This window comes from Phalacrocorax aristotelis, chromosome 3, assembly GCF_949628215.1.
Source record: "Phalacrocorax aristotelis chromosome 3, bGulAri2.1, whole genome shotgun sequence".
NCBI lineage: Eukaryota > Metazoa > Chordata > Aves > Suliformes > Phalacrocoracidae > Phalacrocorax > Phalacrocorax aristotelis.
The window spans coordinates 130,877,668-130,894,194 of NC_134278.1; the positions used below are offsets into that span (position 1 = coordinate 130,877,668).

The 16,527-nt window shown below is 41.7% G+C and overlaps 1 protein-coding gene across 1 annotated transcript in view; it reads right to left on the minus strand.

Annotated features, from left to right (window-relative positions):
* Positions 1 to 16,527, minus strand: part of CFAP61 (cilia and flagella associated protein 61) — a 117,376-nt gene that overhangs the window by 57,346 nt on the left and 43,503 nt on the right. The window contains exon 17 of the mRNA XM_075089694.1: positions 7,061 to 7,188. Coding sequence (XP_074945795.1) covers positions 7,061 to 7,188 — 128 coding nt within the window. The remainder of the gene's footprint in view (positions 1 to 7,060; positions 7,189 to 16,527) is intronic.

Here is a 16,527-nt window from a genome sequence, read left to right on the forward strand (position 1 = left end):
AAAGTAAGCCCATGGATGTGAAAAAAATAGACTTCCCTTGAATGTGAAGGACTTGAGATTTGTACTAGTTTTGTCCTAGCTCGTGGCCACGGACCATACATTCTCTTCCTGACAGCAAGCGCACGCAGAAAGAGAAGATACTCATAAAAGTTGCATGTTCTGAGGCACCACCCGCATGCTACATCCTCTTGACAGAAAGCTGGCAGCCCAGGAAGGACGGGGACACAGCTGGTGGAGGAGTCAGCTGGGCCAAAATTCCTGATCCCAAACATCTGCATGTAGCAGCTGCGGATCTGGGCCTCGCAGCACCTCCAGCCCTGGCAGCCTGACGAGCACAGCTGCCTCGCTGATATTGCATCCCTTAACGTAAAACAGCTCCGAGAGGGGCAGGACCACAAAGCCACGTAACGCCCATCTCCTCACCAGGGCAACGTGATACTTCTCCAACAGCTCCTTCCCAAATGGCCCGTGCCCTGTAGCTCACGTGAAACTGAACATATACCGGATTAATGCAGACGCGCTACTGACCAGCGCTTTCTAGGGAGACAAACCACACAACATGATGTGTCAGAATTCACACCACAATGCAGTGTGCCTACATGCGTACTGGAAGCAATCAAGCCACAGCACTGTGGAGCTCCATCTACCCTAACCAATCCGCATTAGAAGTTTGGGGAATCCAGATAACCCAGCACGCAGTAAAGATTCACCATGTCATTACCGTGTCTTACGTACTCCCAGCTCTTATTTCAATGTAAACTGCATGCGGCCTCATCTCCTTCCTGGGATCTGGAGGGTAATCACGCCAATCCAGAAAAGGAACGTTAAAATTTCAGCTCAACAAGCATTCAGAAAAAACAAGCAAGTACCTTCAAATAGCGATCTTCATTTGTCACAGCTCTCGCTCTGCCCCTTAAGAGTACCTATATATATATATATATGAACAGGAATCAAGTCTACACTAACCACTAGAGGGAAGGATCACAACTTAACCAGCCAGCTGATTTTTTCTCCACTGTAGGAGTCTGAAGAGTCTTCTGTGCTTCAAAACCAACCCGGAGGCAGCTTACAGACTGCTCTGAAGAACTCAGTAGTTACACATCCACAACAGCTCTGGGAAACAAACTTGAAACCAAGAAAAATAAATACGAACAAAAGAGAAAGTACATCTCCTCCATCGCTTTAGTGGAGAACTGGAAAACCTAAATGCAGTGTATGCACTTGGAATGCTTATTTATTTGCTTTGAACTGCATTGATCAGAGAGCTACCAGATGCTTTGGGTAGTCACGCTACCAAGCTCTGAACAGAGCTGCTGAAACAGCCACGCTAATGTCATACTTAGTCACCAGGAGAGGCATGATAAATACAAACTATAATTCTATAAAAATTCTTATGACTCATTTCAATTTTGAAACAGGCCTTGTATGAGAAAACTATTTCCAAGATCAGTTTTAATGCAACAAGAAGCTATGAGTATTCCTATATAAATAACAACAAAAGAAAATCTACAATTGCTTACAAATTTTAAGTGTGAAAGAGTAGTTTGGGCTCAGACAAATGTTTGCATGTGTTTAAAGGGCAAGTACTTAAAGTTGAAATAATCTTACTTAAAACTGAAAACTGTCTCTAAAGCAAGAATATCACTATGAAATAACCACCTATCAATGCTAATTGAGTATCATTTTTTGGCAGAGGCATGTCAAATGGCTGTTAGGAAGGCTGATCTTGACCCATATCCTCTCCCCTGGTTTATGTCTGGTATCAGTCACTGACAGTGTTCATTGTGATCCTGACTGCGCAACAAGGCGAGATATGACCTATCTTATTTATCTCTGTCACAACTTGATCTCTATTCACCAGAAATGATGGAAGGCAACAATGTCTGAAGGACACGGGCCCGGTGACACTGAACACATGGTTGACTACAACATTGTTCTGGATTTGCCTTGGTATGAAAAAAAGGCAGTCAAAAGGAAGCACATGTATATCAATTCATGTGGCAAAGATAGATAGTATAAAACAATGAAGATCACTAAACCATTCATTACATGTTAGCTCTGTGATCAGCAAGTAAGCACTAACTATTTAATTAGTCAACTAATTAGTGACAGGCAACATGGAAGGCTTCAGATGTTCTCAGACAAATGCAAAGATAAAAAGCCTAATTAAACAGCAAGCATTATGCTAACTATTGCCAAACAGGACAGATGTGCAGGATATTGTATAATACTGTGCTGCCAGATAACGGCAGTTGTAGCTGTTCCGTCAGAAACCGTGTTTTAAAAATCCCTGCTATTTCTAAGCTCATCTCAGATACCTTTAACTCACAAAGGGAGAAGCCATCCTGCAGACAAAACCCCACAGATTTACTGTGTTAGATTCTAATTCTACTTTAAGAAAAAAAGTTCAGGGCTTTGACAAAAATATACTTTGATCCATTTGCTTTTTAAAGGCAATAAGTATTTCAGTGCACCCACATGGAAAGGGAAATCTATTTCACAACATTTTCATACAAAATATTGTGATCTTGTCACTATTCATTTATTGCTATTTTGTGTAGCACATTATGTATATTTCCAACGCCCTCAGAGAATAAGTCATTGTTTACACCAGAGGTTGGATTAAGGAGGTTTTCAAAATCATGGATTAAAAAGGGTTTTCCCTATAATCAGAAGACAATAACGCTTTCCACAGCTATATGCAAAGAGGTGGATAAACAGCTAATTGGTTCACTACACTGGAACCAATGACAAGATACTGCTGTGAGCAAGCTTTTTGCCTTCTTGCAGCCAAGCTTCAATCACCTGCTGTCAGGGCATACTAGTTAGCATGCTGTTCCGTGAGTCACCCACCAGAATAAACTGCAAATGCTTTTTTTTCGTAACTTGTATGTTCTTCTGGGCTGCTGCTGCTGCCATGACTATCATTCTGAAATTATCAAAGAAAAAAAGAAGACACAAAAAACCCTGCCCTCCTAGTAAAATGAGGTTATTTTTTAAAGCATCTCAGTGCTTGGGAATATGAAGGGCTGGGCTGTAGCTTACATACATTTAGAGGAACACTGGTTTAACTGAGGACTATGCAGCTCAGCATCCCAAATTCTAGCTGTTCACACTTTTTAAAATAATGTATTTAACTGCAGTTGATATTTCTCCTGCTGAACCTCACCACCTCCAAGAACTGGTATTTGCAGAACTCTGAACTGAACCCATCACCCCTTTTCTCATATTCATAGGTACTCATATCCTTTACTCATGAAAACAGATTTTACGCTTGCAAATAATTTTCAGATAGAATTTTCACTGAACACTTGAAAATCGATTACTGAAAAGTTTTTTCATTTATGAAAATAGTATACGCATACTTGACCTCAGTGGGGATGACAAAAGGAGTTTTAAAAACTTCATTCAGTCCTAAATCAGACTCCTTTTTAGGGTCTTCATGTAATTTGTCAATGTTAGTGGCGCATAGTACTGCAAATATAAGTGGGGGGCAGGCACATATTTACTGGAATGTCTGATAAAACTCTTTTCTTGTAACTCCTACCCCAGACCAAGTCACTCAAGGAAAACTAAAAATAAAAGACTTGTATTTTAGCTTAACCCCTCTCTGGGTTTTCTTTGATTTGATTCACTCCAACACTGGAAGGGCTTTCTCCCCACATCCTACAACAAAGGGGAGGCAGGAACACCAGTCAGCGCTAACAGTTTGGAGGGCAGAGAACAATAGAGGCTGAGACTCTGTGTTGCTGGGCTGAGCTGCTTTTCCACAAGGGGAATATTTGTTCAGTTGCTACTTCTTGTTTAGGACTGGACATCACTCAGAGTTTACACCGCTTTAACAAATGGTCTGACGCTGCTGCAATTTATAAGCCTTGTCTTAGTGCTAGAGAGTGACCTAAGTCCTGGCTTTGTGCAAAGGGAAGCATATAATTGCACTGCCCAGGAGGAGCCTCGTGCAGGAATTGTAGGAATCACAATTCCTTCCCTGCTTGCCATGCTCCTGCAGGGAAGTTAATTACTGCAGCAATTTATGATGCATCTCACTCCCCCCTTTGCACAGCGTCTCAGCTCCACGGCCCAGCTTCTCACGTGTCGGACAGCAGCAGCCAAGGCGCAGCCTCCGCAGCCCTTTCGCACCTGTGCCTACTGACAGCGGCCGTGCACGAGGAGAAGTGAGGCCAGGCTCTGTCTGCATTACTGCCAGCGCTGCCACCTCCACCACATGTCTTTTCCTTGAATAAAAAATTCATATGCATCCTAAAGAAAAGTTGCACTATAGCTGAAAACACACGTCTGCATGTGAAGACACTCCAAGAAAAAAAAAATCAGCAGGAGACGTTTATTTGAATGGTGAAACACGAATAAGATCACCTTCATGGACCTAGAGTTAAAGCACAATGGATGCAATTCTCCAGGGCTCGGAGTACCCCGAGCCTTAGGAAGAAGCTTCCCCTACTGGCAGGTCGTTCCATGTACTCATTTGCACCAATGTGGGTGCACCAGTGCTGTGACTTCCGTGACAATCTCTGTTTCCAGAAACTCCAACCACAAGGTAACGAGCCACAGCGAAAGACCGAAGCAGCGTTTTGTAGGACAACAGTTCACAGCACACGGTCCCCCTTTGCAGCATGGTTCGGGTGGGTAAGAAGCGGTGCCCACGGCTGCTCCACGGCACTGCTGCAAGAGCGACAACACTGAAGTTCCCAGGAGCACTCTGCCGCGGCGGACGTGCCGCAAACTGCAGTGCCACTGCCCCAGCACAATGGGAGCGAGAGGCAGCCTGCTGCAGCTCTCAAGTGAGGAGAGGTAATTCGCATGATTATGTCTCTGCTCAGTGAAAAATATATTTCTTCAGTCTCAAACAAGTTGAAAACACTTGTAAAATCTAGTTCTAATAATTGTTATGTAGGCAAGTGAATTACATTTGTGTGTTTCCATGGTGACTGATAATGTAAAATAATTAAGTATGAAGAATAATGAGGAGAAAACTACTTCCTCTTTTTAAGGATTAGGGGCTTACAAATCGATTCAATGTAGCTATTTTTAGTGCATGTAACCTTTGCAAAGAATGTTAGAAAATTATGAGTAAATTAAACTAAATTGTATTAAAAGGCCTTCACACTGATCAGAAGACTATCTGCTGCTGATGTAAAAAATTTTTTAAAAATTTCCTACATTTACACATGTATTAATAAAAATTCTGTGACATTTTGCACTAAGTGCTGACTGCTCGCTTTTTGCGTTCTCAGAGCAATACTCAGTTCCTCTTAAGCGGGAGCGCTCCATTTGTGCGGCGCTGAAGACAAGCACTCTCTCCTGTGTACAAGAAGGACATGTTCTCAGGAACGCTTTGCTAGAATATGGTACAAACAAAACTTCTGGCTGAAAGTCTTGGTGGAGGTATCTCAGAGGAGGATACCCATAAAGGATTGTCCCACAGACACAATACTACCTGTATGCCCTGTTCACTACAGAAAGACTTAGCTTCTGGCTGACAGACGTGTTTGGAGCCTAAACATGCTTTGTTTTTCCCTCTCAGTATTTTATACTGAAAGCATGGTAATAAACAGCATAGGATGAATAACAAGAAGGTGGCTAATAGTTCTAAAGGACATTTTTAACAGACTTTTGCATGGAACTGAAAGCATAAATGGTGCTGAGAATGACAGGATGAGAGGAAAATTATTGTACCCCAAGAAGGGATGCTCTACAGGAAGTCAGGAACTAAGAAAAGAGAGTATTTTTCCTTCACTGCTCCAGCAATATAATGACATCCATAAAGCGCTTCAACCTTTTCTCCTCTTGCCATATTGGTGTTTTGTTTTGTGACGTTATTAATGGTTGATATAGAAATACTAACTCTTGGCTTAACTGGAAAAGATAGGCAAAATTTTCAATTCTCTGCCAACGGTAAGTATGCCAGCCTCCCTTAAGTTTTAGCAGCGAACATTTTGCTGTAACAATTTTATATTCATTTCTGCAAGTCTTTCAAGACATTCCTAGTACTTATGTTTAAGCTATGGAGGAAAACAATTGCATAAAAGGAATTGCATTGTCACATGCACAGTCTGACTTCCTGACAACCCCCTAAAACTGGTGCGGAGGGGCCACCGGCACAGAAGGTGCAAGCAGAGAGATATCAGAGAGAGAGCACCCCTGTCCTAACTGTCAAAGTCTGTAGGACAGCAGAACGTATCCACAAGTTTACTCTGGCTTAGACAGTGGAAGGCACAAAAACAGTTGCTTACATTTATTACCCTTCTCAAGCAGTTTACACCGTTTATATTTACTCCAGTTTGGATAACTCAGGGTAACCACAGCAATCCAATTTGCAGTTTTACTGCTGAAAAATTCTTTAACGTACGCTGATGGCCTGTGCTCTTGGTGGGCCACCAAGCAGGCTGGGGCTGCCAGAGAGCAGTGTCCTCTGCTAGACCTTTCCCTCACCCACTCAAGGGTCTACAGCAAAAATGGCAGAAGGGCCAGAAATTACAATTTTTTGGTTCCTGAACAATCCCAAACATCTAAAGCCTCATCAGAATCAAAGGTACCAAAAGGTGCTATAAGAATCAAAAGAATCACAGTGAGATACAACTCACCAAGCTGATGTCGTACATTTCTGCCCAGCTCTGAAATCACAGCATCACAGTGAGGTAAGAGAAGGGATGGATTCACGCAGTGATTTGTGATCCCACTGGGCACAAACAGCTTTAAAGATCAATACTGCTTTGGAGCACACATGAAGGGCTATGGACTTAACCTCCACTTATAGGATTTTTGCATAAGAACAACAGTCAAAGAGATTTTAAGTATGTGGAATTCCCATTTTCAGTGTGCCTTCACCTTGAGGTTCTAAGAGCAGCTTTGTCAGCACTTCTGAGTTCCAGAGTCAGCCAGGATGCAGGCAGGTATCCCTCTACATCTGCAGACACTCTGACCTGTAACATCCAGTACTTGGATACAGACTCAAAGCACGCTTCTAAAGGGAGGAAGCAAGCCCCTTCAAGCAAAAGGCAACATATTCTTCTCAGTAAAGGAAATCAAATTAAAAACATACCAAAAAATGAGTGTTTCCAGAAAAGAGATTCCGACATCGGATGCACCAACCACCACAATTCTAGTGTTGATAGATGCTTTAGAATCCAGTACCAGCTTTCGGTTTATGTGGTTCAAAGAATAACTCAACTGTAAAAAATATGTAAAATGACATAGAAATGCATTAAAAAAAAAACCAGCAAAAGTCTGCTAAGAATCATTAAACCATCAGTGACGTATTACCTTGCATTTATACAAAACTTATTACGGCTCACTGACATGACTACTACTGTGATTTCTCTGTGCACAGAACAAGATAACACAGTAGGTAAATGGTACTAAAATGTTGAAATATGTGCATGCCTGATAGGTCACAGAAAATTAGCAGAGCTTAATGGTCTGGTTTCTGGTAAAGATGCTATGGAGTCCTTGTAAGACAGGAGAAAACACTGCCTCTTCTATAATTTACTACCCTTTAGCTAACACCTGGGGAACATACATTTACATAATGTTAAGGCCATTTTTATACCTTCTAGAGCAGTTTTTTACTCTCGCTGTTTTATTTATGGAAATGGTTTTACTTGTAAATTAATTAGGAACTTATATCTTGAGTGTCTTTGTGTGTTTAATTGAAAACTCTCTTACAAAATGATAGAATCAACCTTCTTTTTTCTTAAATACAGAACAGCTACACTGAAAGCCAGGCTGTCAAATGAGTAAACTAGTATCTCAATGCCACTAGGATCAATACTCTGGCCAAAAATCTTACTATAAAGTTTTTAATTACTAGCTTCTCCGTTTCCATTCTTCTTAATGCATACGTTGGTTAAGACAATAAACTCCATGTATTTTTTTTTTAATTTGTGTCTCTAGGTCTCACTAGCTAAGAGAGATTCTCAAAATAAATATGCAAGAAAGGGTCAAGAGATAATACTGCATTTGACAATTTTTTTCCACCCTGAACTACATTTAGTTTTCAAATTTCTGATGAAAGACAGAGAAATACTTTCCATCTTGCGGCACCGCATCCTTTGCATTTTTCTTACTGCTTTGGGTTGTATACATTCACTTTCACACAATGCTTAATTGCACATTCATAAATGCACTGAAGAGACAAATAGAAAATGGAGCTACTTTCGCTATTTGTCAGACACTTCTATATATTTCTGCTGTGTCACTTCGGCAGGAAGCAATCTAAGACTTCTAACAGGTTTTCCTCTATTACAAATAGGAGACAAGAGGGCTAATCAAATTAAGTCCTCTAAATTCCCCCTATGAAATTACAGTAGAAATATATTCTCTACATATTAGTTGACAGAGTAATTCAATATATGAAGAATAAGTATTTTATTTTAAAGCTATGGTAATGACATTGGCCTTCTCAAGAAGTACATGGCACACTGAGATCACCAAGAGATCTTTTATACCATGTCTTTGCAATGGTGGAGACCCAGAGCCGACAGTTCAGCGTAGCCCTGCTACAGAAGGTGCAGAATTGTCTGTGTAACACACTAGAGTCCTGTCCCATACCTTAAGGAAGGATTATGGACCAATTACTTGCAAACTGTCATTGCTGGATAGCAAGTAATTTAAACTGTGGCAAAATTAAATGTCTTCTTTAGTCAGGCAACATGATTTTTTACTGCCAGATAAATGTTCTTGCGGTTGCTGTTCATCACAGTGCAATGATGACATCCAGTGGTGAGCCAGATTCATCTCAGGGACTGGGCTTCACTAAGAAAATTCCAGAAGATGTCTTAAAAAGTAGACTAGCCCATGGTGGCTGCTTAACGAAGTCAAATGTGTGAAACCTAGCACACACCCACAGTCCCGCAGCCAGCCCTGCACCAAGGAACGACTTCACTAGCCAGGACTAAGCCACAGAACGACTGTAACGCTGCCCAAATTGTTGTAATGCAAGTCATCTACAAAGGTCTACGAACAAGCCTAACAATCTAATCCAGAGCCAGTGCTTTTTAACACGGCTAAACACTTCTTACAGCAGGATCTGCCAGTAAGAAGGGGTTTGATCATAAATGAAAATGTAACTATAATACTTCCACATTTCAGAAACTGAAAAAAACTTTTATATTTCATTGAAAATGTACACCACTGGAAGAGATTTTAAGAAATGAGGAGATCCAATGCCAATTATTAAAGGCATGCCCCACTGCTTAAAATAAAACTTGGACTCTGTTTTTTATAACATACTAAATGGGTACGCCCCGACTACAACGTCTGACATTCTGCAAGCGCTGTCACTTGCAGAGATCTCATGGCACCACAAACAGGCATTGAGGACGCTGTGCTTAAAGCCCTCATCTTGGTATTCAAATTCCTCGGGTTTGTGAACTCTGCAGACAAGAGCTCTGAGAGGCTTTTTTGTGCTGCACAGAGAGTTGCAACTTTCTAGAAAAGCAATGCCTTCTGGAGGAGACATTATTAGTGATGTTTTTGCTGAAATGTGGCTTCTAACTAAATTAATAAAATGATAAAAAGAACACAAAGAGAAACTACTTGTAATGTACCTAATCAACCAAAATAACTAGACAGGAATGTCAGCAGCTAATAGGATAAACCCAATAGACCTTACAGCAATGCCAAGTTCAAACATTTCCTACTACAGTGCTGTGTTGTTCAGTTTTGTTGGTTTTTGCATGTTTTTTTTGTTGTGTGGTTTGTTTTTGGTTTTTTGTTGTTGTTGTTAAATGTACTCTAACAATGAAATACAAAGCAGTAATGCAATTTTCTATGGGAGAGTTGTATCTAATTTGTGAAATGGCTTCTGTATCAATGATACAAAGGCAGCATATGAGTAGAATATAACCTTTTTTGTTCACCACACAATGGCCCCAACACCAACAGCTGTCATGCTTCAGAAATCACCTTTCTAACAGCTAAGTACACTAAATGGCCCCAGGGAGTAAGGAATTAGGTGGATTGGTCCCATAATACCACCTTATTTTAACAAAATGTCAGGACAAATGACTACATATGTTCCCCAGAGGAGTAATCAGACATCATAATTGATAGGTCAATAGCAAGCTCTAACTTGTTTATTCTGTATCCAATTTATTAAATAAAACGGCCATCATTAACTAATGTAAGGCAAAAAGCAATAATTGCCATTGTTAGAAAAGGCACACGTAGCTCTGAAAAAAAGTATTTTCTTTGACCATCAAAAAGATTATTTCCCCTCCTGGCCACCCTGGTATCTGCCAGCCTCAGCACCACACCACCTGTCACGATGCTCCCACCTGGGAGGGCAGAGGGCCATCTACACCCTCAGTTCCAACCGCTGACAGAGGTGGCCCTTCTTGATTAAACCAGAGGGGATGTTTTTTCTTGTGGAGAGCCAGTGTCATCCACTTAGGGGCCTTCAAACTCTAGCTCCATTAAAAACGCTTATGCGTTTCTCGGAACACTCCACTGAAAACACAAACCCTGAGCGTAAGTCATGTTTTCACTTAGAAGCTCACAGCACACTCTGTGCCAGAGTAGGATTAGTTTATAGCATTAAAAATTCACACACCCTTCTACCCTAAGTAACCCATGTAAAAAGACACATGAAATAGTTATTTGATTTTAGCCAATGCATTTGTATGCATTTTCCCCTTTGCACCTTCAAACCAGGTAAAGCACCGTATACTCATTGTGCGCGCCCAGATCTCCCCGCCGGGTAGCCACTCAGCTTGCATATTGCCTGGGAATGTGTTCATTGGGCATTTATCCGCCCAACAATATACATTGGTGGTACAAACTCAGACGGACAATATTTTGTAGCTCCTTTTAGTTTTGTTTTTGAACATTGGACCCTGGGCTATGTCAGATTTCTAAATTTATTTCTTGTAATTGCTCTACAATAGGTCTGGTTTTATAGCAAATTTAAACAGAAAAAATGGAAACTGAGCACCCAAAAATGAAAAACCAAGTTGGATAGAGGATTTCAACTTTGACAGAGGAGGAGCACTGCGATGTTCTGAATTTTTGTTGCTAAATATATCCTAGGAAAACATCGACAGCGTGTCAAAGAGCTGTAACACTCATCACTGGAACTCTCCATGCAGCAGAATTTAGACTGAGTTTTATTACACTCTGAGGACTTGGGCCTTGTCCAGCTAAACACACTTAAGTGTCTGCTGAATTTTAAGTATGTTAAAGTGTCCCTGAATTCAGAAGGACTGCTCGGGGTACTGTGAGATAAAGAGGGGACTGACTCATTGGTTATGTACTCAGCATCTTCACGAGTCCCTCCTTACTACAGGAAGTAGCAGGGACCCACCCGGCGGGACCTTCCCAGCCCTCCCGTGGGGGATTCTACACCTGCCTGCGATGCTTTTGTTTTAATTTAGCATTTGTTTCTGGGAAACCTGCATGACAGCTATTGCTGTACAGGATCTACATAATTTGAACTCTTGTTAGTGTAAAAACCATCAGACGGAGGAAAAATGATTAACAAAGCTGTTCCTAGATTAGTGCTGAGGTCAGCAACAGTGGCAGGCAAACAAGAAGGTGAACAAACAGAGCTATTTTAATTTCAAGCTCCATTTGAATCACAAGAAAAAAAGAAAAAAATAAATGTTTACCAAGGAGATACAAACAAAAATTGTTGGAAATGCATGCTTTTTCTGCCTGCATTACTATTTTTTTTCTAAATACCAGCTACATTCCAAAAAGTCTCATTAAGAATGTCTGTAAACATGTTTTCAAAAGCTGTTTTCAAGCATTCACGGGTTTACACAAACACCAGAAATGGAAGGAAAAGGAAAAAGAAAAAGAAATACAACTGTGATGAAGACTGCTGCCTGAATTTTGTCATCTTTGTCAAAGAACACTTCTTTAGTAACTGTGGCTCCATAAAGCTGGTTTGCACAGATAATACCTAGCCTTTATACAATGTCTTCATCCATAGACCTCAAAGGCCGTCATGAATGAAGTCAGTATTATTATACCAATCTTCATATGGGTAAATGCTGACCTTCAGCTTCTGGAAGCAGTCTGGAACAGTCATGCCCAGTTGCTATCCCACAAGGTATTCTTGGAGGGAGGGGAAAGCAGGTAGTAAATAGAATTAATTTTTTTTTGGCCAAGATTTAAAAAAAAAAAATACAAAAATGTAGCAACATCCAGGAACTTCAGCCTGAAATACCTTTCAGATATCATCCTGCTGGACTCCCAGCATAAATGCAGAAGGAAATACAGGAGAGGTTGAGCTGGATGCCTCTCAATTCCATGTCAAATTTATATAAACCATCCCAGGTCTATTACACTTGACATCATGAAGCTAGACTGTTTTTATTCGAAAGACAATCCAGCTGTGCCCAAAGGCACAACGGCAAAACTGGAGCTTGCAATAATCATACAGTGCCTCTTGATACAATGCCAAAAGATTGTCCCACTGTCCCGCTCTTCAGAAGGCCTTGCAAAGGACTGACCTTGATAAAGTCTACAACGGAGAAACACATACGGCCAGTCACTGGGTAAAGGACTCCTATGAGAATGCTTTGTCTGTGCACAGTTTGCACAGGAACAACTGACCAAGAATAAAAGCCAGCAGCTTGCATTAGTCTCTGGAAATAGCCACCAGAACGGACACTGAGCCCATCTGCAGAGGCGGATAAACCAAAACCCACACTGCTCACCAGTGATGTTAGCTGGTCCCCAAGTCTCACTCCAGATGCTACCACCAATAATCATTCGGCCATCTGACTACAAGAATGGCCAATGCCTCCACCTTGCACACAAATCCAGCATCTACAAAGGTTCACTGTGCTGACAACACCCGGCAGACAGTACTTTTAACTGACAGCATTTCCCCTCGCAGCGGAAGCGCAACTGATGCCCTACGCATCCGAACGCTGGACTGAACCCCTCCAGGCTGGTGACCACGTGCGCGCCCACGGAGCCCTGCCTGCCACACACCGCTGGTGGCCGCTCCGCCCCGGCAGCACCGCCTGGCTCCCCACCACCACCAAGGTGTCGCTGAGAGTGGCTGCTCGGGGGCACCATCCCACACCAAACCACTCCAAGGGAGCGTGACGCAGGCAGGCATGTGATGCCAGGCTGCTGCAAGCGGGCGGCTGCAGACCCGGCCCTGCCGAGGAGGACGGGGATGGCGCTGAGCCCTCGCCGCCTGTGCTGCTTTGTGCCTGCGCACATGGAGACGGGTCTGCTCTAGAGAGGCAGAGGTGCTTTGGGAAAGCTGTCATGGAAACCGTTCTGCTGGGGTACCTCTCTGGCACTCGTGCTGGCTCTGGCAGTTGAACTGAGGACCAGCAGCATCCCAGTGTACATTTCTGTGCGGCACTCTGTGGCATTGGTGATTACCCAGCAACAAGGCTCTGCAGCACAGGGACTGGGCACTTCAAGGAGGCAAACTTCCACTTGCTTTTTCCCTGTTGCCTCTCTGTGCTTCCCGATGTGGGTAAGAGGAGTCTGCTCTCACTATGCAGTGCTGCTTCTCCACATCCTAGCAGTATAAACAGTGCCAGCTCCTCTCAATGACATGCCTTCCCCCAGAGAACGCCATTCATCTATGACAGGTTAACAGTCATCTTGCTTTCCTGGCAAGGAAGGACACCTATAATTTCTATATTTCTGCAATTTCATGTTTTAGCTTCTCCAGGTAAAACTGCAGGAAAGTCAAACATCCTTCAGATTTGCCGGTGGCTGTACCAACAATTCAACTGGTGGCAACTGCCCTGGAAGCTGGGCATTCAGGAGCTCCTGCCTCATCACACCCTTGAAATAGCAACCCTGGAAAACGATCGTAACCCGTACCTTTAAAGCAGACAGATGCTTCAGCCTACTAAGACTGCCATAAAAAGCTAATTGAATAACGTGAAAAAAACATGCCAAGCAATTTAGAAGTTGAAAACTGCCAAAATTAATAGTTTGTACTAAACACATAATTTATACAATCAATTTTGGTAACTCTCATCTTTAAACAGGTTATTAGAACAAATTTCCAAGACATCTGAACAACATTATTTTAATAGCCAGCCTAGCTTTCCTTGTTAGTCACGCAACCCTCAGTGCCTGAGCACATCCTCTACCCTGCACTTCCAGAGGCTGAGACAGACGGTCCCAAGTCCGGGTCCTGCAAGTGGGTGCCTGCAGCTTGGTCCCTGTCGCTTCACTGTGCCAAAACCAGGGGCATGGCGCTCTGCACTCCTGCACAGAGAAGGCTGGAGCCTGGAGGGTTCAAAGAGCATGCAAATGCTTCCCAAGCATCAGGGCTGACAGAGAATTCGTTAAATCCTGTTTTTAGTGGCATAATCATTAGCACGCTATTAAGTCATTCCAACTAGGTAAATAAGTAGACTCACGACGACATAATTTAAATCAAAGCTCATTCGTCACTGACAGTTTCACAAGAGAAGTTGACATCTAACAGTCTAAACCAAAGCCATTAAAAATTAATGGGAAAACACTCATTTATTCTAATTGGCTCTGAATGTAAATGGATATGGAAAATATTGCACTAGGGCCAGGGTCTGAGCAGCCAGCCAAAGACCATCATTGACTTAAACAATGTCTTCTTAACCTCTCGGGTTTATTTTACGGAGTTCTTGTGCCACCAGAGTACACATTGATTATACTGCTTCAGACAGAATAAAATAAAATAAAATTTGGAACTACCTATAAACAGCAAATTATACGTAACTGAGAACACTGCTAGCATTTCCAGACATTAAACTATTTTCTTCCACAATGAATGAAAGGACTTCCTTAAGCTTTGATTTTAAGCAAGTCCTGCTTCACGTCTCTGGTCCAGCTCCAAAAGGCACTACGAAAAAACCTGAACATCCCTTATGAGACTTAAATGGGGAAAAAAAAAACTCAGCACTGGCTGGCTCAGGAAGGTTTCCCTCTGAGGACTTCTCTTGAAAGAAGACACCTCCACAATGCATCACAACTACCCCAACAGCCATTTTAAAACAGGATAGCGTGTGCTCTGGAAAGGGAGGAGGCAGAAGCACCTCTGTCCACTCTACCTATTCTGCATACAGACACGTGGCAACAGAGGTAGCATTTTCTAAATGTGCTAAATTCGTTGAAAAATATAAGAGATGTATAAAATTAAAAGCTTTAAAAAAATAAAATATAAGAAACATCATCTCATTTCATGCTGAAAACAATGAACACAAGGTAACTAAAGTACAGTACTAGGATACAAGGCGGGATGGATTTGCAGCTTACTATAGAGCCATATTTTAGTGACAGCAGCTGTGGTTCTCCATTTTCTAATAGCGAACATTACCTTTCTTAGTAAAAAAATCCACACCCTCCTTACGAGCCTGAATTATGCTACTTCCAAAGTCAATCTACAAAATGCTTTGAAAAAGCTTTAAAACAAGTCTGACCTGTTTTTAAGCAGAATTGACTATTTTAGTTTGCTGCAAATGTCATTAACACCTGTATACTACTGACACCATGCTTTCAAAATAAAGATAGGTCATCTTACTTTTAATTTCACACATGCACATAAGTGGTAAACATTCAGAACATTTCTGTTAATGATGCCATCTGGTGCCTCCCATAATTGTGTAATATTCTGCCTTCCAAACAAGATGTAATGGCAGCAACACACAAAACCCACTGACATTTACAGTAAGGAAATTTATTATCAGCCATCAGTTCAGAATGGCTGTGTTTGCATGACTACTGGTGCTATAAAATCATCACCTTTACCAACCAAGTGGAGGTACAATAAATAATGGATTTTAATCCATACACGTACTACAAAAGCATTAAAAATTCATTACTCAAACACAATAGCATCTTAAGCAACAGTTACTTCTTTAAAAATTAATACTACTTTCCTGGTTAAATGAAAACTACACACACCAAGCCTTTGTCTGTAATACCAGTGTGTTCATATACAAATTATAACATGTAGGAATGCTTCTGTTTTAACTTTGATACGTGAATCTTAACATTTAAAAAGCAGGGAATTCTCTTGCCCATCCTACCTAGGCTCTCTTTGCTATATTTATTCTCTGTTATCTTAGTAGAGGTTTAATGATTAAGAGGGAAAAAAAAAACCAAAACCAAAAAACCTTTTGAATCTTAGCCACATTCAGCACATTCCAGTGCCTCAACTGAACTCATACAGAACTGATACCGAGCCAAAGTGAAACCTCCCATTACTACAGATTTTCTACAAAGTCAGAATACACTCTGTGCAAGGCACACAGCTATAAAGTAAAATAGCACCAACAGCTTTTCTTAACCACTTTTAGTAATTCAGTGCACTTTCAACTTCTATTACGGAGTACAGTTGGAGAGAAGGCATCTTCGGAAGCATGGCTACCTACTTCTGTGGTAATGCATACAGACTGCGATGGGAACGGATACTTCCCAGAAACTGCTGCTCCACGAGCTGCATGGAGATGTGCTCTTACACACATTTGCACTTCAGGTGAGCATGCACTCCAAAGCGAAGGCTTTGTGGCTTTATAGCACTTGTGCCTGTACCTGTCCGCT